Genomic DNA, 25,752 nt, shown 5'->3' with positions numbered 1-25,752 from the left:
ATCAGTAATTCTCTCTCATCATTGATGTTCTATCTCTCTCTTCCTCTCCCTTCCTCTCTGAAATCAATAAAAATATATTTTTAAATAAAACACCTTTCAATCAGAATTCTACACCCAGCAAAAGTATCTTAAGAATAAAGACTTTTCAGATAAATAAATAACTACAAGAATTCATGGCCAACACAATTACACAAAGAAGATTAAAAAGAGTTCGGTAGGCTGAAGAAAAACAGTACCAGATGAAATGGATCTTCAGGAAGGAAGGCACAGCCCCAGAAAGGGCGAACTTATAGACTTGCTCATTGAAAAAGAGGTCACACACAGACCTGCCTTCAGATGGGCATAAATCAAACAAGCACACGTGAGTGTAAAGGCAGTTGTGATGCTGCATGAGGGGAGGGTCTGGAGTGCTGAGAATGTGTGACATGGTGGCCCAGCCTGCTGTGGAGGTTTGTGAACATTTGAGCTAAGATCAAAGGAGTTCATAGGTAAAGGGGAAGAAAAGGCCCATCACCCTGTGTCCGGCTGGTGGGACAGACAGACAGAAGGCCCATCACCCTGGGTCCAGCTGGTGGGACAGATAGACAGAAGGCTGGCACCACCCCAACTTTAAGGTCTGAGTCACCAAATGGGGCACGGTCCAAAAAACTGTCCTTTGAAGAAAAGCATTCTGAGCAAACTGGTGAGTACTACAGGCAACCAGTGTCCCCCCCTCACCCTGTCCTGACATTGGTGCTGTGGCAGATGGAATAGCATAGGTGTAAAAATCAGGACTGGAGGCAGCATGGAACCTTGTCACTTAATAGCTAAGGAGGCTTGAAGTCATTAGTTTTTCATCAAAATGGAATGTCCTCAGGCCCCTTTTCAGACAGGAACAACGCCATCTCACACAGCTGTTACGATGCTTTACACAAGGTAATATGTGTCAAAGTCCCCGGAATACAGCAGGGACTCAAAGTCTACTATTTCAAGATTTGCATATGCCTGGATATCTCAGTTAGAAAAAGGAATGAATAAAAAGCGAGCTCTGACCTCCTGAACACTCATTTTCTGAACAGCCCAGAAAGCACTACCGCTAACCAGGTATGAGAGGTGGCCCTGTACAGGGCACTCTGCAGAAGGCTGCAAGTGGAAGCATGTCCTTCACCAAAAAAATTCACGAAATGACACAACAGCGTCCCACCATTTACATCAGTGGGTGGGGGATCAGAGGGAAAAGCCACACCAGGGTGTGTGTGTGTATGTGTATGTGTGTGTTTAAACATGTGCACGTGTGACATGTAACTGGGCTGAGACAGATGACCAGGCATTACCCTCAGGAAAGGAGCAGCCAAGCTGGAGGGGTGCCCAGCATGGAGATGAGCTGAAGTCCAAATGCAGAGGCCCCTTGGGTCAGGGGCCAGGTGATAACCCAGGGGCGACAGGAAGCTACCCAAGGGCATGGAGCCAACGAGAGGATGATTCGTATGCAATCAGAGACTGGCTGAGAGGCTCTGGCTGAGCGGCTCAGATGTGGCAGGGATGGAGGAGTGGTCATGGATCATTAACAAAGCAGGTGGTCCCCACACAATGCCATGAAAAGAAACACTTTAGGTTTAGGGCAGAGAGAAGGACGCAGAAGAGAAAGTAGAGACTCAAGGGAGATGTGGCCCAATAGTCCCTCTGAACAGACCATTCAAAGCAGAAGCTGGGAGGGATTTACAAAGAAGTCCTCAGACTGTGAAGAGGACAGGGTAGGGAACCAGATGCTTGTTCCATTTAGAGCCTCTTACATATTCTTGCCTGTTTTAGGAGAGGGGAGGTCACCCAACACAGGCCAGATGTACAGAGCAATCAGTGACTGCCCATCATCCCCAATCTTCTGCTGCTTCCACACCCCCAGCCACCTGCCCATTCAGCAGTGACATGTTAAGTAAGTGACTGGTAAGATGATGGCTATGGTCATCTCATATGATCTCATTTAACCTTCAGAGTGGCTCTGTGGATGTGTGACAGGCAGACAAGTGGAATGTGCAGAGGCAAGGGTGCGCCCTCTTGTCTGTGTCCAAATGAGGAAGCAAGGTAGGGATGCAAGGCAGTGGGCACAGGTGTCCAGGGAAGGCAAGAGCACCCTCTACATCTGAAGGGAATCTAGTCACAGGAGAGGATCGGAACAGTGCAAAGGGAGGGGCTCTAACCCTTCAAAGTACCAGTGTTACTAAAGACCAAAAAGTGGGGGCTTTTCTAGGTCAAAAGACTTAAGGGACACCACAGCTATGAGCAGGGCAATGTCCTCAACAAGTGCCCAGCTGGCATGCTGGGGCGTGCTGGGAAATCTGAATATGGGCAGGATATTAGGTAAGATTGTGGTCCCTGTCTGATAAATGTGAAATGTGTGGGGTGTGATAATACAGCTGTAGGTATGCAGGAGAATGTCCTGTTCTCAGGTGACAGAGGGGGAGGGATTTAGGGGTGCGCTAGGATGTCTGCAACTTAAAGTCAAATGGCTGAGCAGAAAACAAACATGTGAAGGGGGAGAAGAGAGGGGGGGACAGTACATATAAATGTAACAAAGGTTACCAACTGGGAAGTTTAAGTGCAGGTATGTGGCAGTCATTACATTCTTCTTCATTGTTTCCGTGTATTAAAATGTTTAAGACAAAAGTTGGAGGGAAAACAGAAGAGCCATTGGGACCAAGACCCAATAGTGCAGGACAGCAGGCCCTGCCTTGTGGCAGCTCGTACTCACAGCCCCCAATCTTCTTGCGCAGTTCGCCGTAGCAGATCAGACCATACAGCTCCTGAGATGACTTCTTCAGGCCCCGAGAGAACACTAAAATGAAAGACAGGAATGATAACGTTTTAGAAGAGGGAAAAACACAGCTGTTCCGAAGTTGGCCAGCTCTTGTGCACAGAAACAGTGCTGGGGGAACATTCCACACTGCTGATTCCTCGGTTTTGCCTACTGCACCTTGGAACTACAGAATATCAGCATCAGGGGAGATGGGCAAAGAGTATACGGGAGCACAGTGCTGTTTTGGTAATTTTCAAAATAAAAAGTTCAAACCAGAAAAAAATGGGGGGGGGGGCGCGTAGAAAATTAGTCCTAACAGGCAGATCAATGTCCCCGGGAGGAGAAAATGGGATGCTCAACACAGCTGGTTCCCAAGGAAGCAGAGGAGCTGGGACATGACCATCACCAAGCTTGTCATCCTCTTCTCTCCATATTTGCAGAATTAGCCTGAGCCCTGTGTGAGGTGGGCAGACCTGGAACTGTGGAAGCTGACCTGTTGTGTCTCCTCTGACCAGTGATCTGTATGACCTGGGTCTGGGGCCAGAACCATAGCTCCAATGCTCGAGACTGCTAATACCCACTCTCCATTGTTCCCTAATAGTAGGCCCACTTGTATTTGGGAAGCAACACATATGGGTAAGGCATGGCCACACCACTAAGTCCCAGCCTTTGGATTGAGCAGAAGTGTAGTGGGAGACTTCTGAAAGGTTCCTTAAGAGGCTGATTAGGGCAGAATTATGCTTATTTTTCCTTCAGAACTGCTTTCTGGAGTCATCTTAGTCACAGCAAAGTGCTAGGAATGGCAGAGCAGAAAGAAAGGAGGACCTGGGTCCTTGGTGCCTGCCCTGGACCATCACTGCAGGCCGCTCCGATATGAGAAAATAAAATTTGACATGCTCAAGACACTGTTATTTTGAGTTTTTGTATTCTGTGAAGCCAAATCTAATTGTGATTTGGAAGCCCAGCTACAGCGCAGTCTGTGTACCTTTTAGATCAGTGGTTCTCAACCTTCCTAATGCCGCGACCCTTTAATACAGTTCCTCATGTTGTGGTGACCCCCAATTTCATTGTTACAAATTGAACATAATTAAAGCATAGTGATTAATCACAAAAACAATATGTAATTATATATGTGTTTTCCGATGGTCTTAGGCGACCCCTGTGAAAGGGTCTTTCGACCCCCAAAGGGGTCGTGACCCACAGGTTGAGAACCACTGTTTTAGATCATCTCAGAGCAGCAACCCATGCCATTTGTCCTTCACCCTCACAATCTTCCTCCTCAGAGACCCCTTTTCAAAGTCCTAACATTCAGCTGTGTGTGAATATAATCACAGAAAAGGAAAAGAAAAATATATTAGCAAATGAAGAATAAGTCTTGCAATAAATAATCTTGCAATAAATAAACAAGGATTCTGAACCTTTGACAGGCTCTAAGGAGCCGAGGACTCGGCCAACTTTACACACTAACCGTTCTGGAATGTTCTCCTGAAAGACTCACAGATCTCATCGGACTCTCACAGGGGACCAAAACTCAGGACACCTTAAGATCCACTATTCAATGAATAAACAAATATATTCTTTCCTGACAATGGAATATTATTCAGCCATAAGAAAGAATGAAGTTCTGACACATGCTACAACCTGGATGAACCTGGAAAACATCATCCTAAGTAAGAGAAGCCAGATACAAAGGCCACATGATTCCTTTTACATGAAATGTCCAGCATAGGCAAATCCAGAGGCAGAAATCCAGGGCTGGGAGAGGGGCTGAGAAATGGCTAGACAGGGCCAAGCCCTGATGCAAATGCCAGTGCAGCACAAAGAGGCAGATGGGCCCGTGGGCTTAACATGGTCAACTGGCTGTCACCACCTTAGAGACATTATCAGGACCAGCTGGAGAACCTCAGCAGAGCCATCAGCTCAACAGAAAGAAGGCACTCCTTGTGAGGGCACATCAGGACAACACCAGCAAACAGACATTATGAGATGCCAAGAAGGTAGGAGATGGAGGGAAGGGAGGGAGGGAGGGAGGGAGGGAGGGAAGGAAGACATGTTGGGTCTATCCTGCAGAGCTTGCCGTGGAACCAAGGTGCAGCGTGGGAACAGAACTTGAGGGCAGCACATGCATCCTCTCTTCATCCCTGAGCCGGAAGAAGGGCTGAAGAGGGCTCACATCTACACTGGGAATCTGAGCGTCCCCTGCAACACGCCCACTCTGCCAGTAGCATGGTCACGCTTAAAGGACAGAACATGCTAGTTCACAGCTCCTGGAGTCTTCTCACCCTGCCTCCACACTTTATCACCAGCAGCTTCCCAATCCTCACACACTGGTGACCGCCTTTCTCATTGGAAGAGAGCTTTCCCAGGGGAGCCCAAGTGGATGAAGGGCCTGCACTCCTTCAGAAAGTCACCCAAGAATGCGATACGTAACAAAAAAAGAAAGATGTAAAAGACAACATGGAAAGAGCCAAACAGCTAAAACTTATTCCCGAGTGACACCCAGAAAGGTAGGGAGGTTGTCTGTGAAGACCACAGATATTAGTAACAGCACTGGACTCAGGAGGATCCCGACCAGCGTTGATATTTCAAATAAGCTAGTGATCTGAGAAACAGTGACAACTATGGCTGAGCACAGCAGCACAGATACAGACACTGTGCTGCCAACCTGAGGAAGAACAAAACGGTGCTAACCTGCCACAATACACCAAAGCCAGCAGAGAATCGTATGTTAATGGTCTTGTGGACACTGAAAGCAAACCAGTAAGAACATTAGTGAAGGACCTGCCGAGTCAAACCTAGGAACTGCCCCCCAAAAGTGGACACCGACGGCCCATTCCCGTAGGTCTGTAGAAAGTGGCAATCTCACAAACAGATATGCTGTTAAAAGGTCTTCGATACAATGTCTTGTTTGTGTTGTGTTTCCCCCACAAAGATAACAGGCTGGCTAGGAGGCCCCTGCAACTAGAGGAACTGGAGTTGGGACCGTGAGCCCTCCTCCAAGGCAGTCTCTGGTCACATGCAGCAAACCCTGAGACTAGTCCTCCAGGACTGGAATGAGGACAGCATGAGGCGGCTAGTGGAAGGCTGTGAAGCCGGAAAAATACCTTAAAATGACTAGTGATAAACAAGAGCATTCCTGGCCAGACAGAACCTGCTGGAGCCATAAACTAGCTCAGCAGAAAAAAGGCTCTTTCTATGGGGTATTGCTGTGAAGATGGAACTTGCTGTGAGAAGAACGCACTTGAGTGCCAGGTGCTCCTTCCCGCCTTTATCAAGGACAGACCAGACGGGAAACACGGCAAGCAGCAGACGGACACCAGGCCAGCAGGCTGGACATTCATCCTTCCAGAAGACAGCGCTCATGACAAGACGCTCAAGATGAGACAGACTGACTTTCAAAAAGTAACTAAAGAATATATGTAACAAACAAACAAAAAGAATGATGTAAAAGACAACATAGAAAGAGCCAAAGAGCTAAAACTAATTCCCGTGTGCCACATGGACTTACCTATCCCAACTGTACGAGGTTACCTAAAGGAAGTACATTTGAAGGAACAAAGGGCTGTATGAAAAGAGATGTCCACATTTGCATTATTTAAAAACACTGGAAGTGGCCTGGCCGAGTAGCTCACTGGTTAGAGCGTTGTCCTGCTATGCCAAGGTTGCCCAACAGGTTTGATCCCCAGTCAGGGTACATACAAGAATCAACCAATGACTGCATAAATAAGTGGAACAACAAATGGAAGTTTTTATCTTTCTCTTCCCTTTCCTCTCTTTCTCTAAAATTAATTATTTTTTAAAAAGAAAAGAGTAACTCATTAAAAAATAAATTAAAAACACTAGAAGTGGATTGTAAGTCCAAAAGGAAAGGTAAAGTTTATTCATTTAAAAACGTCAACTCAAAGAATTAACATTTCATGAAAAACATGGGGAAATTCTATGGCAACATGAAGAGATGGTCTGAAAACATTACATTTACAGAAGATAAAGGTGAGTAGATGATGGCTGATGGAGCACAGCTCCTCAGCTTATTGTCTGGGTGGCTTGGGCCAGGGCCTCCAATGCTAAGCCAGGGTTTTCTCATCTGCAGTGAGGGTGATAGCACTCCCAGGGAAAAGTATGAAATGTGCTCAATGATGGGCACAAAGTAGGCCCATGATGAGATGATGAGGTGGCAGTGAGGGCACGAGAATTCACGGAAGGATTTTTGAGAGCACTGACATAGGAGCTGAGTCTTGGAAGGTGAATGGGGTTAGGGAGGACAACAGAATAGGGGTGGCAGGAATCAAGACACAAAAGGAAGTGCAGGTTAGCAGGAGGGTGGCAACCCCATCCTGGGAGCCAAGGCGGGTAGGATGAGGGTATGAGACAGGGCATGGGGAGGGGGGCTCTGGCAGGGGGACAGGTAGACATGGGTCTTTTGTGTGGATAAAGCTATGTGGAGGGTGGGTTGGGGAAGAACAAGACCAGAAAGAGGGAGAACAGCAATGACCTAGAAAAGGACATAGGGGGACTAGGTGGGGAGGACAGGTCTGAAAAGCTCTGAGGTAGACCCAGCGAAACCATGACAGGTGGGTGAGATGTCCACGAAGATTCAAAGGGAAATCTACTCAGAGAAAGTGTCAGCTAACTACTATGACTGCCTGGAGCTTGCGTCCGCCAAACAAATTTCTCCAGGGCAGGGTCACAGGCCAAATCCTGCCCGGGGCCTCTTTCTGTAAATAAACGTTTTGCTGGAACACAGTAACATGCATTCCTTTACATGGGATCTACAATGAGCTAAGACAGGAGAGTGAAGTCATTTTGATAAAGACTGTAAATCCCCAAAAGCCAAAAATATTTATCATCTGACCCTTTACAAAAAAAAGAGACAGCTTGATCCAAGCTCTCCGGGTCTTTCTAAAGCTGGAGGAGGAAGTCCTGGTCCTGGCATCCTGATGGGTCCGTCCTGATTATTCCAGTTGGCCAACACACACTGACCAGGCCAGGAGCACACCAGAGGGCAGGGCAGAGAGGGGAACGAGAGGGAGAGAAGGCTGCCACGAAGGACTCACAGCACAGGTGCAAAGGGGGAGTGATCTGACTGCAGCTATCACAGTGTTTTGTTTCTGTTAATCCTTACCCAAGGATATTTTTTCCACCGATTTTTAGAGAGAGTGGAAGGGAAGAAAGGTGGGAGGGGGGGAGAGAGAAAAACATCAATGTGAGAGAAACACATCAACTGGTTGCCTTCTGCATGCGTCCCAACAGGGGCCAGGGATCAACTTGCAACCCAGGTACATGCCCTTGACCAGGAATTGAACCCGAGACCCTTCGTTTCGCAGGGCTACACTCTAACCACTGAACACACCAGCCAGGGCTCATATTCTGGATCAAAAGTATTACTTGAAGAGAAGCATCAGAAAGAAGTGAAGTCAGTGAAAGCAAATGTCTGGAATGAATGGCCCTTGACCACAACTGTAGAAATGAAGAGTAAGATTAAAGAAAGTGAAACTGGCCTGGCCGGCATGGCAGTGCTCACTGGGCGCCCGGCTTTTGCCCGCTGCAGCTGCCACCAGCCACAGCTGCTCTCCCAAGATGGTGGCTCCTCCGGGCAAATACTTCGGCATTAGGGGCCAGGTGTCCTGCCAGACATGCCAGGAGCAGCGGCTTCAGGGCAGGGCAATACCCTTCGACTGCCAATCCAAAATGCTGGCTTTAAAATGTCCCTCTTCTAGTGGAAAGCCCAAGCATGTAGACATCTTGGTCATAAAGTTATAATATGTTTCAAAAGTGGAAATAATTAATGACCCAACAGAAACTCCTCCTCCCCTAGCATCACTCAATGTTAGTAAACTTGCCAGCAAAGCATGGACAGAGGAGGAAAACTGAGCCAGGCCTATGCAGTCAGCGCTGGTGTCTCTCTGGAGGGCCAGCAGCTCTTCCAGACCATTCACAAGACCATTAACGACTTTAAATGGCAAGAAAAAACATCACAGTCATGGAAGAAGCTGTTATTACACCCTCATATCAAGTGGAAACCCGTAAAGCAAAGAGAAGAGTGCATTGAGCCATGTACACAAAATAGTTGGAAAACATGTTAGAGATGTGGAAAGCCAAAAGGTACTGCAGCGTTCACAAGCCCAGCAACCACAGGAGGAGGCTGCCCTGTCGTCCTGAGCCCACATACACGGAGGACTCTTCCAGCATCCAGCCAAGGAGGCGATGGTTGGTGGCTTCAGCGGAGGCAGGCCGAGGGAGGGAAGGGATCCTGTATTTCCTGTTGGCTCTTTTAACAAAGGGTCAACATCTCTAAGTCTCAGATTTGAACAAAGAAGAAACCCAACAAAAAACAAGAGGATAATTTAAAAGTTGAATCATTACTTGACCAACAGACTGATCCACCATGTCCTCTTCATAGCCCTCTTCTGGAACAGTCACCTTGTTAATTTTATCTTGAAAATTTCTTTCTGGCTCTACCCTTTCACCTCTGACTATCCTACTCTACTCTGTCCCCACCCTTCTATTTTTATAAGTGGCTATACTTGCCTGCTGAATGATTGAAAAAAACTTTTACATCTTCTCTTCCAAAATAAAGTAAGTTGACTGTGATACTTAAGACTAGAACAGCAGACAGACGTCTCACTTTAAATTTTCCCTTTTTTGCCCGGCATCACTTGAATTAGTTTTTTTTTCTTAATGTTAAATATATATGAAAGTATATTTAAAGGTAAAGATTAATACATTAACATTATATTAATATAAATATTTTTTTAAAGCGGCGGGGCAAGAATGACACCAGAGAGTGTCCTATGATGTTTCAAAAACTGCTCCTGACCAGATCCCAAGCCTGCCCCCAGCTTCCCCAGAGACTGAGCCTGGAACGCTCACCATTGTCAAAGTCGATGTACTTGGTGATCTTGTGCCACGTGCGGTAATAGAAGTGCCTCACTTGCTCTTTGTTCTTCACCATGCTGGCAGGCTTGCCCTTCTTCTTATACTTGAGAGCTATGTTGTTCTGGATTGCTTCAAAGTCTTTTCCATGCTGGAAAATAAGCCCATGGTAAAAGCACAGAGGTTAAAACAAGGCAGCCTTCTGTACGCGCAGACATTTCCAGAGAAAGGGGGACCACTGATTTGAACAAAGAAGAAACCCAACAAAAAACAAGAGGATAATTTAAAAGTTGAATCATTACTTGACCAACAGACTGATCCACCATGTCCTCTTCATAGCCCTCTTCTGGAACAGTCACCTTGTTAATTTTATCTTGAAAATTTCTTTCTGGCTCTACCCTTTCACCTCTGACTTTCATATCCTACTCTGTCCCCACCCTTCTATTTTTATAAGTGGCTATACTTGCCTGCTGAATGATTGAAAAAAACTTTTACATCTTCTCTTCCAAAATAAAGTAAGTTGACTGTGATACTTAAGACTAGAACAGCAGACAGACGTCTCACTTTAAATTTTCCCTTTTTTGCCCGGCATCACTTGAATTAGTTTTTTTTTCTTAATGTTAAATATATATGAAAGTATATTTAAAGGTAAAGATTAATACATTAACATTATATTAATATAAATATTTTTTTAAAGCGGCGGGGCAAGAATGACACCAGAGAGTGTCCTATGATGTTTCAAAAACTGCTCCTGACCAGATCCCAAGCCTGCCCCCAGCTTCCCCAGAGACTGAGCCTGGAACGCTCACCATTGTCAAAGTCGATGTACTTGGTGATCTTGTGCCACGTGCGGTAATAGAAGTGCCTCACTTGCTCTTTGTTCTTCACCATGCTGGCAGGCTTGCCCTTCTTCTTATACTTGAGAGCTATGTTGTTCTGGATTGCTTCAAAGTCTTTTCCATGCTGGAAAATAAGCCCATGGTAAAAGCACAGAGGTTAAAACAAGGCAGCCTTCTGTACGACGCAAACATTTCCAGAGAAAGGGGACCACTGTGACCAATCAAGTGTTCTTCACAGCTCTTATTTGTGCATCAACTTCAACCTTGCTTCCCTAGAATTCGGATTTTCATCAGAATAACGGCTAGAGCAGCAATGGAAACAGAGGGATAGAACTCTCAAAGCAGTGAATATCAAAGAGGCAAGGTCCATAGAGCACGAAAAACATAAAGCTTATTACTCAAATGGCTCCATTTCTATAGTTCTTTGGAGACCCTGAATGAGACAGCTCTGTGAAACACTCATCATTCTCAACCTTCCTAATGCTGTGACCCTTTAATACAGTTCCTCATGTTGTGGTGACCCCCAATTTCATTGTTACAAATTGAACATAATTAAAGCATAGTGATTAATCACAAAAACAATATGTGATTATATATGTTTTCCGATGGTCTTAGGTGACCCCTGTGAAAGGGTTGTTCGACCCCCAAAGGGGTCGCGACCCACAGATTGAGAACCGCTGACCTAGGAGATGCACATTCACACCACCAGGACTGAGGCAGACTGTACCCTGCACTCCGGATAGGATGCTCCAAGGGCAGCACCACACTCCTGTGGTGCTCCTAGCAAAAATGCAAAATGAAAACCAAATCAGTCCCCTTTACTAGAAGACTATAAATAAAAACCTATTTTATCCTTAAAAAGAAAATTGAATCATGAGGAGGCAAGCCTTAGGAAGCCCACAAACTAACAGTCTAGGAGCCTTCCAAAGTGTCAGGGTCATGAAAGAGTGGGGAAAAAGGAAACTGACGACCTGTTCCAGGACTTAGCAGTCACGACAACTAAATGCAATGCGGGATCCTGATCCAAAAAGGGTGTCTGTGGGAAAACCAGCTCAACCTGAGTAAGGCCCTCAGGACAGTAAAGGTATTGTACCCACATTGATTCTCCTCATCTGTGGGCCATGCTGCAGTTATGTGAACATTGGGGAAGCAGAGTAAAGGGCATGTGAAGTTCTTTGTACTTTTTTTGCAACTTTTTCCAAGTCTAAAATTGTTTCAAAGTGAAAAGTTAAGGGAGAACCAAGATGGCAGTGTAGGTAAATGCCAGTACTCACCACCTCCCACAACCACATCAAAATACAACTAAAAAACGGAACAACCATCATTCAACGCAAAAGCAGAACACATCTTAGATTTTCAGAAAAGAATTTATGTTCTAGGGAACATAGTCACCATCTGTGTTGTTTCACGTATTGTCATGGGAACCTATTGTTGATACTCTCATCAGAACCAAGCCAGTAAAAAGTACTGTGAAGGGCCTAGAGGTAATGGCACCCCAGCATCAGCAAACATCCTTAGCTTCTAAATCCCACTTTCCAAAGGGAACCAGGGCTCTTTGGAGGAATGGATGCTCCCAGATCTGGGGCAAGGAAAGTACCAGGTGAATCTGGAATATCTTGTGGTGCCAGAAGTGAGGACATGCTCAAAGTATAATAGGAATGTGTTGAAAGCACACAGAAGCCAACCTGAAGATGTTATAAATGGCCAAATCTAGAACAATTTGAGCAACAAAATCAACAATGGTAATGTCAACTGTAAATGAAAAATAAAAGGGAAAACATAACAATGATAAGAATGGGTTATGACCTATAGAATAGTCTAAATATCCCTGAGTCCATACAAATATAAAAAGCCAAATAAATACATAATTGGAGAAGGGAGCACTTTTTCTTGCACTGGGTTTCCAATTAATAAATGTAGAAATAATGGAGTCAGAAGATCATCAAGGGGCAAACATCATTGTAACAGTTATTTCAGGGAAGCTGCTGCAATGGTGGCTAAAATTAGTGGAAGAACAATGAGAAACAGGGTGTTGACTCAGCATCAAAGTTAAAAATAACTTGGTGATGGAGAACCTAGGACAGTGGTTCTCAACCTTCTTAATGCCGCGACCCTTTAATACAGTTCCTCATGTTGTGGTGACCCCCAATTTCATTGTTACAAATTGAACATAATTAAAGCATAGTGATTAATCACAAAAACAATATGTGATTATATATGTGTTTTCCGATGGTCTTAGGCGACCCCTGTGAAAGGGTTGTTCGACCCACAAAGGGGTCGCGACCCACAGGTTGAGAACCGCTGACCTAGGAGATGCACATTCACACCACCAGGACTGAGGCAGACTGTACCCTGCACTCCGGATAGGATGCTCCAAGGGCAGCACCACACTCCTGTGGTGCTCCTAGCAAAAATGCAAAATGAAAACCAAATCAGTCCCCTTTACTAGAAGACTATAAATAAAAACCTATTTTATCCTTAAAAAGAAAATTGAATCATGAGGAGGCAAGCCTTAGGAAGCCCACAAACTAACAGTCTAGGAGCCTTCCAAAGTGTCAGGGTCATGAAAGAGTGGGGAAAAAGGAAACTGACGACCTGTTCCCGGACTTAGCAGTCACGACAACTAAATGCAATGCGGGATCCTGATCCAAAAAGGGTGTCTGTGGGAAAACCAGCTCAACCTGAGTAAGGCCCTCAGGACAGTAAAGGTATTGTACCCACATTGATTCTCCTCATCTGTGGGCCATGCTGCAGTTATGTGAACATTGGGGAAGCAGAGTAAAGGGCATGTGAAGTTCTTTGTACTTTTTTTGCAACTTTTTCCAAGTCTAAAATTGTTTCAAAGTGAAAAGTTAAGGGAGAACCAAGATGGCAGTGTAGGTAAATGCCGGTACTCACCACCTCCCACAACCACATCAAAATACAACTAAAAAACGGAACAACCATCATTCAGAACCTCCTGAAAGCTGGCTGAATGGAAGTCCTACAAATATAGAAGTAAAGAAAGCACACGGAGATTGGTAGAAGGAAGGGAAGCATGAAACGGGCTGGTCTGACACCCACATGTGGCATTTTTTTCAATCAGGAGGGACATGTTGGCTGCAGAGGCCTCCCGTGAGGAGCAAGGGGTCCTAGCCCCACACCAGACCCCCAGCCCAGCATTCCAGAGCTGGGAAGAGAAGTCCCCATAACTTCGGGCTGTAAAAACTAGCAGGGATTGTGGCTGAGTGTGGCAGAGGCTGCTGGAGACCCAGGCAGTTCCTCTTAAAGGGCTGGCACACGAACTTACATGGACTTGCTCCCTCTGAGCTCCATCACTGAGGCAATGGCTCGGGGGATCCAGGGACATATGGGGAGGAACTGTATTGTCTGGCATCAGAACAAGAACTTGGGGGTGGCTCTCTCCTAGACAAAGGTGCTTGCAGGGGCTCATTCAGAACCTCCTGAAAGCTGGCTGAATGGAAGTCGTACAACTATAGAAGTAAAGAAGAAAGCACACAGAGATTGGTAGAAGGGAGGCATGAAATGGGCTGGTCTGACACCCACGTGTGGCATTTTTTTCAATCAGGAGGGACATATTGGCTGCAGAGGCCTCCCGTGAGGAGCAAGGGGTCCTAGCCCCACACCAGACCCCCAGCCCAGCATTCCAGAGCTGGGAAGAGAAGTCCCCATAACTTCGGGCTGTAAAAACTAGCAGGGATTGTGGCTGAGTGTGGCAGAGGCTGCTGGAGACCCAGGCAGTTCCTCTTAAAGGGCTGGCACACGAACTTACATGGACTTGCTCCCTCTGAGCTCCAGCACTGAGGCAATGGCTCGGGGGATGCAGGGACATATGGGAAGGAACTGTATTGTCTGGCGTCAGAGCAAGAACTTGGGGGTGGCTCTCCCCTAGACAGAGGTGCTTGCAGGGGCCATTGCTCCTATGCTGAGACCTCCCTCATCGCAGAGCTGACTGACGGTCATACCTGAGTTTCCATCAGCCTGGCTCACACTGTTTTATCTGCCCTGGTGATTCCCTGAGACCCTGTCCCATCCGATTTGCAGTCCCATCCAAGCTGTTTGCAGCGGCTTTTCCATATGAATGGCCTGTCCTGGCTCAGTCTTCAGATTTCCCTATAACCTCTCAATCAAGCAGCAGCTGACGTCAGCATGCCCCATACCTATCAATAAGAGGCCCAAGACAGCTCAGCCTCTCCTGGGTGCTTCCAAGCATTTCTAGCATGACCATAGTGTTCACTTAGATGAGGTTTTCAGCAGTTATAACCTGGTGATCAAGAAGAACAGGGTAGCCCTAGCCAGTTTGGCTCAGTGGATAGAGCGTCGGCCTGTGGAATGAAGGGTCCCGGGTCGATTCCGGTGAAGGGCACATGCCCGGGTTGCTGGCTCAATCCCCAGTAGGGCGTGTGCAGGAGGCAGCCAATCAATGATTCTCTCTCATCATTGATGTTTCTATCTCTCTCTCCCTTCCTCTCTGAAATAAATAATATATTAAAAAAAGAAAAAAGAAGCACAGGGTACTGGCCTTATAAGTAAGAATTGTACCACAGAAGCAAATACAGTCAGACAGACATAAGAAGGGAAAATGGAAAGCCGACAATAGGCTCTGTGAAGAACTGCCGTTGAAATGGAGTAAGAGGATGTCAAGGACGATGATGTGGGTCTAGGCATTCACCCTGATTTGTTCTCTGTCATGGGGGCTATGACCATGACCATGACCCTGGCCACAGAGAGGTGTCTAGGATGGGCTCAGCCAATCCGGATCCTCCTCAGAACAGTCTTAACTGTAATAGGGGTGGGGGTGGATGTCTTGCCTCTGGGGAGTATCTGAAATGGAGAGAATAAGCACAGAAATGTCACCCCCAATGCAAGAAGATGTCAGAGGACAGATGACATTGCCAGCTTGAGTCAGCCCCTCCTTGTCCCTCCCCGTCATGAAAGCCACTCAATCAATCCCCTTGTGTCCTGCTGCTGCGCTGAGCTAGGTCTCTGTCACTTGAAGCATAGCTAAGTCAGACTTGTGCATTTAAAAAAGGCAATGACAACCTGGACAAACACTGCAGAAGTGACACTCACAAAGCAGAGGCCTTTACCTCCATACCTCATAGTTCAAGATGTTCATGGTCCTATATGCCCCAGCTAATCAGCATACATCAAGAACCCAACAGAGTCCTGAGTTTTGGTCAAACACACAAAATGAGACACATAAAGCCAGCAATCATATTCTCTCTCTTTCTGTCTCTCTCACCCCCATACACCAATACACATACAAACACTAACACAAACACTCTCACACTATTTGGCATACATAGTACCGATAGTGGAAAGCATTAAGTGATCAGAACAGCCAATTATTATTATTAATCAAGGGATTCAGGTAACCTCAAAAGAAACACCTACCCGGTAGAAAAATTAAAACAAGAAGGCTAGCCCAATGAAAAGAGAATGAAATAATCCACCTGAAAAAAAGTAAGAGCAGGTCATTGGGAATTCTTCCCCTCCTACTTTCAACTGACAACCATAGCTGATCACCCTGTAGGGCCCGAGAGGGAAGGACCACATTAAAGCAGTAACTGTCTCAACTTGGCATCAGCAATGGTTGCTATTCTAGGAACATTCCAGGAATCACAAGTCTTCTATGCCTAACAGAAAGCTTAAAGTAGGCAATTTAGGGGCATAATCTATACAAAAACAGCCTCTACTTTACTCTAAAATTGTCAAAGGGGAAAAAAAAAAAGACATTTGAATTTATTTGAATGACTCTGCACCGACTAGAACAAGTCTGTGTATATACTTCCTTCTCTTCCTGGGCAACCGAGTCAATGATACCAACACGTGGGCCTCCTCCATCCGGGCCGGCAAACTGCACCGTCGGCCCCAGGAATGTTCAGAAATTGGCACCAAGTTCTAGTTCTCTGCCTCCACTTAGGAGTCTCCTTTTCTGGTCTCCCTCTGAGCACTTCATGGTTTCAATTTCAAAGCCTCCTTCCTTTATAAAACTGTTTCACAGGCGTGGGCAGACTTTTCTATCACTCCAATTCCTTCACTATTAAAAGAATAAGGCTCACCCTGGCAGGGTAGCTCTGTTGGTTGGAACATTGTCCTGATATGCCAAGGTTGTGGATTCACTACCCGGTCAGGGCACATACAAGAATCAACCGGCCCTAACCGGTTTGGCTCAGTGGATAGAGCGTCGGCCTGCGGACTGAAGGGTCCCAGGTTCGATTCCGGTCAAGGGCATGTTCCTTGGATGCGGGCACATCCCCAGTGGGGAGTGTGCAGGAGGCAGCTGATCGACGTTTCTCTCTTATCGATGTTTCTAACTCTCTATCCCGCTCCCTACCCTCTCCCTTCTTCTCTGTAAAAAATCAATAAAATATATTTAAAAAAAAAAAGAATCAACCAATGAATGCATAAACAAGTGGAACAACAAATCATTCTCTCTCTCAAAATTAATAAATATAAAAGAAAAAAAAAAAGAATAAGGCTCACCGACTGAACCAACTTACTATAGCCCAAAGAGGTATCCTAAAATATGGTATGGGCACAAAGATACTCACTGTACTGTTATTTATAACAGAATCTGGAACAGCAACAACACAATGGTTAATTGGAGCAAGGTTTGGCCAGAAGGTTAACACTCAAATGTTGTAGGCCACTCACAGTATCTGTCATAACTGCTCAACTCTGCCACCGCAGTCAAAATTGGCCAGAGACAATATACAAATAAATAGGCAATGCTGTGTTCCAATAAAACTTTATTTACAAAAGCAGACAGAAAACACAAAGACCATAAATTTGCCTACACCTGAGAGTAGAATATTTATAGGCATGAGAAAAGTACTGAACAAAAAGAACTATGAAACATCGTATCAATGCATTTGACAATAAAAAAAAGCATGTTTACTTATAATTACAAAGATTTGAAAACAAAACAAAACATGAAAGTAAAACGGCTGGCAGGGAGATGGCCATTTCTCTGAGCTGTGGGACCAGGGAGCAGCTTTTCTCTATCTTTAGGACTTTACAGTCTGTCCCAGGTCAGCTTTTAGGACTGAACTGGCCGCTTTGACTGATGTGGCCAAGTGTCCCCTTGCCCTTCCCCCTCAGAGAACGCCCCTCCTGATTGGCCCACTCAGCTACAAGGGGAAGGCCGATAGAGAATGGTACCACTCTGCACTCAAGGGTATGGCTGAGAGACAATGGGTAGAATCTGAGAAAAGAAGAGAAACATATAAAGAAACTTCCAAACAGCCACCTCTCTAGAACAGCTTTTAAAGTCACAATGAAGCGATAAAAGGCCATGGTCCGAGGGTGAGGCCTCAGCCCTGGCGACTCACACCTGTCAGTCACATTGGGGCTCCCCATTGGAACTGGGGACCTAGTAGATCGAGTAGCCATGTGGTAAAAAAGGCAAAGGAAAACTGAAAGAGAAATACAGGTGATAAGAAGCTAGGAGTTTGAATGGCCTTTTCTGGTCCCGTAACTCACTTACCTCGTACAGCCCCTCAAAGAAAGTGTTCTTGTCCTCGGTACTCCACGACTCCCACTGTCGCCGGACCTTTTTGCCTTCTTCCTTCTCACCACCAGAAGATCCTAAGTTCCGGGAGGAGGAGCGAGAGGCCCCTGCAGGGGCAGCAGGGGCAACCCCAGGCCCATTTCCGGATGATGATCCACCACCATCAGCTCCTTTGAGAGAAAGAACTATACAGTGATCTGTTCCAAAAAGCTGGAGAGGCTTGGGAAGGCCCCACTGCCTGAGGATCCACTTGAGGTCCCACTCCACGTTCCTCAATCACAGGCGATAGTGGGACAGCACCTGGGACCTACTGTGTGCCTAATGGGGCTGTTCAGTAATGACATCATCCTGACCTGACCTGTGACTCTTTCATATGTTTTTAGTGAAAAAAAGGAAGAAAGAACATTTAGGTAGAATCATTTAAAGAGCACAATGATATGTCCACGATGGAGGTATACAGTTCTTTCCCCTCTGTGAACTGAAATCAAACATATTTCATAGTGTCTTTTTCAAATGAGGGTTTGGCTGAAATAATTCTTTTTTAAAAAACAAACAAAAACAAATTGAAGTTTCAAACTGAAGAATATATTTAAATGGATGTGAAAAACACTGCTTTCTTTTAGATATAATCAGTACTTTAAGAAAATTTGATCATGTGACCCCTAAATATCTATAAAGTCTTTACAGCTTTTGGCTTGGAGGAAGCCTAGGTGCAAATTTCTTTCTTTCTTTCTTTTTTTTTAATATATTTTATTGATTTTTTACAGAGAGGAAGGGAGAGGGATAGAGAGTTAGAAACATCGATCAGCTGCCTCCTGCACACTCCCCACTGGGTATGTGCCCGCAACCAAGGTACATGCCCTTGGCCGGAATCGAACCTGGGACCCTTGAGTCCGCAGGCCGACGCTCTATCCACTGAGCCAAACCGGTTAGGGCGCAAATTTCTTTGGTGGTCCAGAATCTGGGTTCATCTGACACCAGCCGCCTCCACCATGCCGCCATGTACAACCCCCAACAAAATCAAAGTCATATACCTTAGGGGCACCAGTGGAGAAGTCGGTGCCACATCTGCCCTGGCTCCCAAGATCAGTCCCCTGGGACTGTCTCTAAAAACAATTGTGATGACATCACCAAAGCAACAGATGATTGGAAGGGTCTGAGGATTACAGTGGAATTGATCATTCAGAACAGACAGACCCAAACTGAGGTAGTATCTTCTGCCTCTGCCCTGATTATCAAAGCCCTCAAAGAACCATCAAGAGATAGAAAGAAGAAAAAAAACCCCCAAACATTAAGCTCAGTGAAAATGTCACTTCTGATGAGGTTGTCAACGCTGCCCGACAGATGCAGCACTGGTCTTTAGCTAGAGAACTCTCTGGGACCATTAAAGAGATCTTGGGAACTGCCCAGTGTTGATGGCCACCACCCTCATGACATCATAGATGATATCAACAGTGGTGCAGTGGAATGCCCAGCTAGTTAAGAACTACAAAAAAAAAATATTTCAATTAAAGATAATTTGACCACCAAATGAAGTCTTAAAACTCGTTTCTTCTCAATTACCACCAGCAAAATCTGGTGTTGAGAGGGTGACTACAAATTCACAAACGCTTTTTTTTTTGGATTTTTAATGACAAAAACAAAATATATCTACAAAAATATGGAACGCTTCACGAATTTGCGTGTCATCCTTGCGCAGGGGCCATGCTAATCTTCTCTGTATCGTTCCCATTTTAGTTTATGTGCTGCCGAAGCAAGCACTTCACAAACGCTTTTAAAGCATCAGTTACTAATCTCAAGATGAGACCTTAAGAACCATGCTGAAGGGGAAAGTGCCATCAAGTACAACACAGGGCTTCCATGCTGTGCAGTAAACCCAGAACTCTGCACTCTAGGACAATGGAGGCAATAAACGAGAGTTAAAGGTCACAGATAAAAAAATTTTATGGCCTAACCAAATGTTCCCACCCTTCTAGTTCCTTCCTCTCAGAGGGAGGAGGACTTCCCAGAGTATCCCTGTGATAACCAGCATTTTCTTTCTATAAAACTGCAGGACTACCAAATGGGAAGAAAACTTCAAACTCTGAACGAGAGTAAAAGTAAAACCATAAAAATGAAAGTGTTTTAAAAAGCAGAAGCCAAACAAATGCAGATTATTGTCAAGATGTTTTTTTAAATGAGATAATCAAGAGCTTTTCCATTGAGATTCACTTCTTGGTCAATCGGTGGGCCGTCCCTGGGCAGCTACATGCAGACTGGGGCCATGTTTCTCTCACTCCCTAGACAGGGGTCTACCCCAAAGGATGAATGAAAGGCAAGCAGGTTCACACACAGACATACAAAAAATCATCAGAAATAAAAATAATGAAAAATTTAAAGCCTGTTGATGCAAGCTTTCAAAGTCTATCCTTGGAAAAAACACAGGACATTGGTGCAGGGGCTGCCTGGGGAACAGTGGGTAGCAGAGTCACTCTGCACTGTCACACTTTTAAATATGTGCACCACAAATGTGATGTCAAAATAGGGAATGCCCAAAAGCAGTCAATCCCATCAGACAGCTTTCAGAAAGAGGAATGTATTTTCATACATGCTGAGAGAATTACTTGTTTGAGTCTTTTGTATGGAAAGGTGTGCCAGTTTAGTGATGGATGGGCTGACTTGCTAGGCAGGGATTTTCAACCTTTTCCATCTCATGACACACATAAACTAATTACTAAAATTCTGCGGCACACCAAAAAATATATCTTTGTGCTGATCTGACAAAAAAAAAATAGGTATAATTTTGATTCATTCATACAGCACAGCTATTGTGTTGGCTGTTGTCACTAACTAAATAGGAATTGCATGTTTTGTTTTCTTTTTTGTTAATCCTCACTGGAGGATATTTTTCCCATTGATTTTTAAGGAGAATGGAAGGGAGGGGGAGACAGAGAGAGAAACATGGATATGAGAGAGACACATTGATTGGTTGCCTCTCACGAGTCCCAACCAGGCCTGGGGATCGAGCCTGCAATCAAGGTACGTGACCTTGACCATAGTCAAACCCATGACCCTTCCACCCAAGGGCCAATGCTCATGCTCTAACCACTGAGCAACCAGCTAGGGCAGGTATTGCATGTTTTAAGAATTCTTGCCTGACTGGTTTGGCTCAGTGGATAGAACGTCGGCCTGCAGACTGAAAGGTCCCAGGTTCGATTCCAGTCAAGGGCATGTACCTTGGTTGCAGGCACATCCCCAGTGGGGGGTGTGCAGGAGGCAGCTGATCAATGTTTCTCTCTCATCGATGTTTCTAACTCTCTATCCCTCTCCCTTCCTCTCTGCAAAAAAATCAATAAAATATATTTAAAAAAAAAAAGAATTCTTGCGGCACACCAGTTGAAAATCGCTGTCCTACGGTAACATTGATTATATACCAGAAATCGCTGGTTTATCACAGCTATCGTGTCCAATTTGACAAGCCAGTAACCACACGAGTATATTTAGATTTAAAGATTAATTAAAATTAAATAAAACAAAAACTTAGTCCCTCAGTCACACTAGCCACATGTCTCTAGTCATCAATGTCCACATGTTGCTAGTGGCTACTGCACTGGACAGCACAGAACATTTCTACCATCCCAGAAAGTGCCAGTCAGTGCTAGATTTGAATGCTTGACATTCAGTCCTGAATACACTGTTGTAAAACAAAAGATAATCAAGTTAAGCATGCTATACCCCAGCCTGCTTTCCAGCTGCCCCTTCCCATCCCACATGCACCTGGAACAAAAAGGTAACCCACATAATCTCTGTGCTACAGAGAAGGCTAAGGAAGCACTGGATACACAATTTGACTTTGTCCATTCCTCATCACAGCAAACCTGAAATGTGGACTAAATAAAGGACCTGGGAGCAGGTTCAAGTTAGGATGGTGAGCTTGAGAGCCCCACAGAGCAAGCTGCCTGCTCTTATAGCAGATATTTTAGTTTCACATGAGTCTGTTCAATTCCCTGTGTTACGTCTGAGCCTTTAGCACAGTGGTGTTGGCTTGTGCACTCTGGGGAGGGCCAGTATCCGCACTGGAGCCAGAACACTGGCTACACACCCAGGCCTGGGGAGGACGGCAGGGGTTTGGGAGGCTTCTCAAAGGGCAAGGTGAGGACAGACAAGACTTACAAACACGGGAGGTAGAATAGTGGTCGCCAAAGACTGGGAGAAATGGAGCATGACTGCCCACGGGTTCCTTTTTCAAGTGATCAAATGTTCTGGAATTATATAGTGGTGATTATTGCATAAGGTTGTGAATATAGTGAAGGCATTAACCTGTATACTTAAAAAAAAAATGGACCAGGCACTTCACATGATGCTTTGAACAGGTATGGCAACTTCTGAGCACATTTCCAGGGATAATTAGTTTCATCCCATTTCTAGTAGGTCTGAGATGCTTTTGCTGGGAACTGAAGACCACGTTACAGATGCCATTTAAAAAACCACTCTTAGCCCAGCCGGCGTGGCTCAGTGGTTGAGCGTCAACCTATGAACCAGGAAGTCACGGCTCAATTCCAGTCAGGGCACATGCCCAGGATGTGGGCTCAATCCCCAGTGGGAGGCATGCAGGAGGCAGCCACTCAATGACTTTTTCTCATCATTGATGTTTCTACCTCTCTCCCTTCTTCTCTGAAATCAATAAAATATATTTAAAAAAACAACAACACAAAAACACTCTTAAATATAAGTTCTGGTTGACTTGAAGCCCGCAATTCCTCATTTAGTCATTTCAGAAAGGGCTGCCTATCCACCTCAGCACCACCCACAACAAAGACTCTTGAGTCATTTTTCACTTCTAATTGAACACTCACTAAACTCTTTCCAAAACAACAGCAACTTGCTAACCAGCCCTACAGTCATAGCTCTGGTTTACCTTTGCCGCCCACAATGACATTCGATGTACTTGAAAGTAACAGACGTGCATTTAAAAAATTCTCTAATGCAGCCATCTTGCTAGCGTCATTGAGATTTCACCAGATCACAGTACTGGTGACCCAAGACAAGGAGGATGGATGGTGAAGGAAAACGGACTGGAAGCATTTCAGAGCTGGAAGGGACCTCAGGGGTAGAGTGCAGGATAAACCAAAACCGTGGCTGTGAAAGAAGATACAACAGTCAAAGCAGCTCTGCCAAGATACACGAGGCAGCAAACAGGCTGCAGAGCAGCCAGCCACTCTTGCTGGGCAGAGATGTTCGGCCCTTCCTCCTGATAGTTCCAAACGACACATCCTCGGCAGGCCAATGTGAATGTTCAAAAAAGAAAGCACATCACCCCCACGTAACCCTTTTCAACACTTGGTACCCGTCACTCTAGACCTTATAATGTCAAAGCAAAGGAGCATCACCAAGCTTCCAGGTAGAAAGAGCAGCGTGGCATCTGGGCCATTCCCGACATTTCAGATGAGAGACATGCGTCATCGCTCCACCTCAGGCTCAGTCCAGGACTCCAGCTCAAGCATGAAAAACAGAAGCAGGATAAGAGATGCTGGTATAACATGACAGTGCTGACCAGGAAAGGCTACCATCAGGGCAGAAAAATTCAGATGAAAATGGTGATGACTGAAGGGGAAGAGAGGGAAGCAAGCGAGGAGGATAGAGGTAGAGAGGCAAGAAGTGGAAAGAGAAGACAATTTGAACAAGACAGGGTGGGCGTGGGGATAGGAGTGAGTGCAAGGAGCCCAGCAAAAAGTAGAGGGCCAAAGCTAAGCCTCCCTCTGCGGCTCTGTGTCTGAGGCTACAAAGAGTAATAGCAGAGTCTACATGATGAGCAGCATCTAAGAAGTCTGAAGGGAAGTGAGGTACAAGAATAGGATCCCCAACAGTGAGCTCTTTGAAAGCAAGAACAGTATCTTACTTTCCCATGCCCAAGGTTGGCACGAGGCCTCACACAGAGCAAGTGCTCAATGAGAGCTCAGAAACCAACAGAGCACAGAGCAGGGCCCTCCGCTGTGCCCCTTGCCCGCCCTAGTCCCTAGTGCTTCCAAAACAGAACCCACACTTCCCTCTCAACCCACTTCAGTGCCACAATCCTCCAGTTGCCTGGGTGCTACCTGGCTTCTCCTCTTTCGCATTTCCACTGCTATTTTCCCAGGCCAGCTCCGAGCCACCACCAAGTAACACAATCTTAACTGCCTCTTCTCTGGCCTCCCAAACTACCAACCCCAGCTACAACCCACCTTCCAGAGCTTGCATTTGAGGGAGGCAGCCATGTGGCCTTGGTCTGCCTCTCCCGGCTACCTGCCTGTCCACCACACCCTCAGACAAGCTAGACCCGTGGTTGGCAAACTGCGGCTCGCGAGCCACATGTGGCTCTTTGGCCCCTTAAGTGTGGCTCTTCCTAAGCCTTAGGAGTACCCTAATTAAGTTAATAACAATGTACCTACCTATATAGTTTAAGTTTAAAAAATTTGGCTCTCAAAAGAAATTTTAATCGTTGTACTGTTGATATTTGGTTCTGCTGACTAATGAGTTTGCCGACCACTGAGCTAGACTATGTGCCTCCCCCATCATACACCTCTGCATTGGCCTGGAAGGCCATCACCCATGCTCCCTCTTACTGCCTGAAGAGGAGAAATTCAGCCCCATCTCTCGCTGAAGAAGCTGAGGCACACGTGGAGCTGCTTATTTCCCTGAGGCCTGGAGCCAAGAGAACATGGATTTCTACAGCACCGGTAAAGCATGTTCGAACACTGCTCCTTTTTGTCCTTATAGTATACTAGAGGCTCCATGCACAAAATTCGTGCACCGGTGTGGTCCCTCGGCCTGGCCTGTGGGGATCAGGCTGAAACCAGCTCTCCGACATCCCCTGAGGGGTCCCGGATTGTGAGAGGGCACAGGCCAGGCTGAGGGACCCCACCAGTGCACAATCGGGGCTGGGGAGGAACTGTGGGAGGGCTCCAGGGTATGTCCAGTCCGTCTTGCCCAGTCCCAATTGCGGCCAACCAGCCAGGGAGGGACCACAGGAGGACTCCAGGGTGTGTGCAGCCTGTCTCACCCAGTCCCAATTGGCCAGACCCCAGCAGCAAGCTAACCTACCAGTCAGAGCATCTGCCCCCTGGTGGTCAGTGTGCATCATAGCAATGGGTCGAATGGTCGAACGAACAGTCAGACACTTAGCATATTAGGCTTTTATTATATAGGAATAGAGGCCGGGTGCATGAATTCGTGCACCAGTGGGGTCCCTCAGCCTGGCCTGCGCCCTCTCACAATCTGGGACACCTCAGGAGAATGTCGGACTGTCTATTTCGGCCCAATCCCCGCAGGCCAGGCAGAGGGAACCCACCAGTGCATGGAGGGCCTCCTATCTATCTATCTATATATATATATAAAAGCCTAAATGACCATTACCACCAGATGACCAGAAGACCTGCCGGTAGCTATGATGCACATTGACTACCAGGGGGCAGATGCTCAATGCAAGAGCTGCCCCCTGGTGGTCAGTGCGCTCCCACAGCCAACCTGCCGTGGCTGGCCAACCTCCTATGGTCCCTCCCCCCCGGCTTGCCAGCCCTGATCGGCCCAATCACCGGCCAAGCCGAGGGAACCCACCCGTGCACAAATTTGTGCACCGGGCCTCTAGTATGCATACAAGATCTTTGGTTAATCTCTTCCCACCCTCCCCCCTGAGATTCATCAGTCTGTTCCATGTTTCCATGCCTGTGCATTAAATGTCTGTCCCATGGTGGTCAGTGCGCATCATAGCTACTGGTGGAACGGTCGCCTAGGCA

At 46.1% G+C, this 25,752-nt stretch overlaps 1 protein-coding gene and 1 pseudogene across 1 annotated transcript in view; one reads left to right on the top strand and one right to left on the bottom strand.

The window, feature by feature from the left end:
* The window catches only part of CRAMP1 (cramped chromatin regulator homolog 1), a 65,652-nt gene that overhangs the window by 30,942 nt on the left and 8,958 nt on the right, over positions 1 to 25,752 (bottom strand). Inside the window, exons 3-5 of the mRNA XM_014539988.1 lie at positions 17,978 to 18,171; positions 10,456 to 10,609; positions 2,729 to 2,812 (exon numbers count right to left, since the gene is read on the bottom strand). Of these exons, the coding sequence (XP_014395474.1) occupies positions 2,729 to 2,812; positions 10,456 to 10,609; positions 17,978 to 18,171 (432 nt within the window). The remainder of the gene's footprint in view (positions 1 to 2,728; positions 2,813 to 10,455; positions 10,610 to 17,977; positions 18,172 to 25,752) is intronic.
* On the top strand, positions 8,093 to 8,932 carry LOC102254882 (annotated as a pseudogene).

This window comes from Myotis brandtii, unplaced genomic scaffold (assembly GCF_000412655.1).
Source record: "Myotis brandtii unplaced genomic scaffold, ASM41265v1 scaffold233, whole genome shotgun sequence".
Lineage (NCBI taxonomy): Eukaryota > Metazoa > Chordata > Mammalia > Chiroptera > Vespertilionidae > Myotis > Myotis brandtii.
This window is presented reverse-complemented; position numbering and strand designations above follow the sequence as displayed.